Source organism: Trichoderma citrinoviride (assembly GCF_003025115.1).
Source record: "Trichoderma citrinoviride strain TUCIM 6016 unplaced genomic scaffold BBK36scaffold_159, whole genome shotgun sequence".
Classification (NCBI taxonomy): domain Eukaryota; kingdom Fungi; phylum Ascomycota; class Sordariomycetes; order Hypocreales; family Hypocreaceae; genus Trichoderma; species Trichoderma citrinoviride.
Window position 1 is genome coordinate 1,221 of NW_020194867.1, and position 1,200 is coordinate 2,420.

The 1,200-nt window shown below is 53.5% G+C and overlaps 1 protein-coding gene across 1 annotated transcript; it reads right to left on the reverse strand.

The window, feature by feature from the left end:
* Positions 1–232: 232 nt before the first annotated feature.
* BBK36DRAFT_1163866 (hypothetical protein) lies at positions 233–565 on the reverse strand (the record flags this gene model as incomplete). The annotated part of the gene is made up of 3 exons (XM_024894588.1): positions 233–283; positions 348–382; positions 457–565. 3 exons carry the CDS (start codon positions 563–565, stop codon positions 233–235), a joined length of 195 nt encoding a protein of 64 aa, XP_024744885.1.
* Between the last annotated feature and the right edge of the window lie 635 nt (positions 566–1,200).

The following is a 1,200-nucleotide window of genomic DNA, read 5'->3' on the forward strand; positions in this document are numbered from 1 at the left end:
TTCAGGGGGTGACGCTGTGTTCAATTAAAACAACCATACAACTATGTGCCAGTGCTGAAGCTGCGCAGTTCGAGCGGCCAGCACACATGTCTGCAGTATCGGAGGGGACTGGGACAGTACGGTAGCCGCGTATCATGTGCCTTGTCAGACATGCCAACTCACTCGCGTGTCCAGAGACCACTCTGTGGGCAACTTGCTTCTCGAAGCTCACCGACTCACCGCTACCTCGGGCTTAGAGCCAAGGAGACAAGGGGAGTAGCTGAGGCGGGGACATGTCAGCCGACTGTTGCATTTGGTAGTTATCAAAACTCCTTTGTCCAGCGTAGATGCTCGTAGGTACTGCGTACAGTACGAATGGTATTCTGGGGCCCCGAACCTGAATCTGCAACACAAGTCAATAAACAAAACGTCAGTCTCATATATCGAGACCAACATGTTCCTTGAGAGGCGATTCACAAGGCGCCACCGCCGCCGCATTGGAGTCGGAGTCTGCGGTAAGAGCTCGCTCACTGTCCTTGTACCATTCGTACCATTCGCTTCGCGTGCAAAAGCACAAAGATGCCATGGCACTTGAGGCTGGATACCCCCACGGGCCTCAGTCGCACCGGGAGCATGCGTGAAGCATGCATGTAGTTACATGGGTCCGCATGTTAACACTCCAACTCGGCCTGAATCCGTCAAAGAGAGTAGCAGCAGTATCTGCACAAAGTACGGAGCCGTAATTGCAAACCACATGATTTCAGGATAACACTGCCATGTGGAGAACGATTTGAGATCAGACGAGAACAGCAGGTTGCGGCTTGGAGCCGTGATATGATGACAAGAGTCCACGAAACCCTGGCAGTGTCAATGGAACAGCTCTGGCTTACGAGTCCGGAGTACAACCAGACAGCTGCTCGTAAGAATGCTCCGCGCAGTAGCAGTGGCTCCCCAGAGGCGATGAAGTAGTGCCAGACCGCCATCTGCGAGGCTATGCGAGATTTGGTGATTTCAACCGTAACGCAATCGCAAAGCGCAGAAGGAGCAGTGAGGGCCAGTATCAACGATATGACGCGAAAGGTGGACAACTTCCAATCATTGGCTCAAGATACAGTACGAGTACGTGATGCGAGCCACAAAGCAGGCGTGCACCGCTTGCACGTCTAACCGTGTACATGCCTCGAATGACGGGGGCCTGTCTTCTCTCCTGCAGGCAGAGAC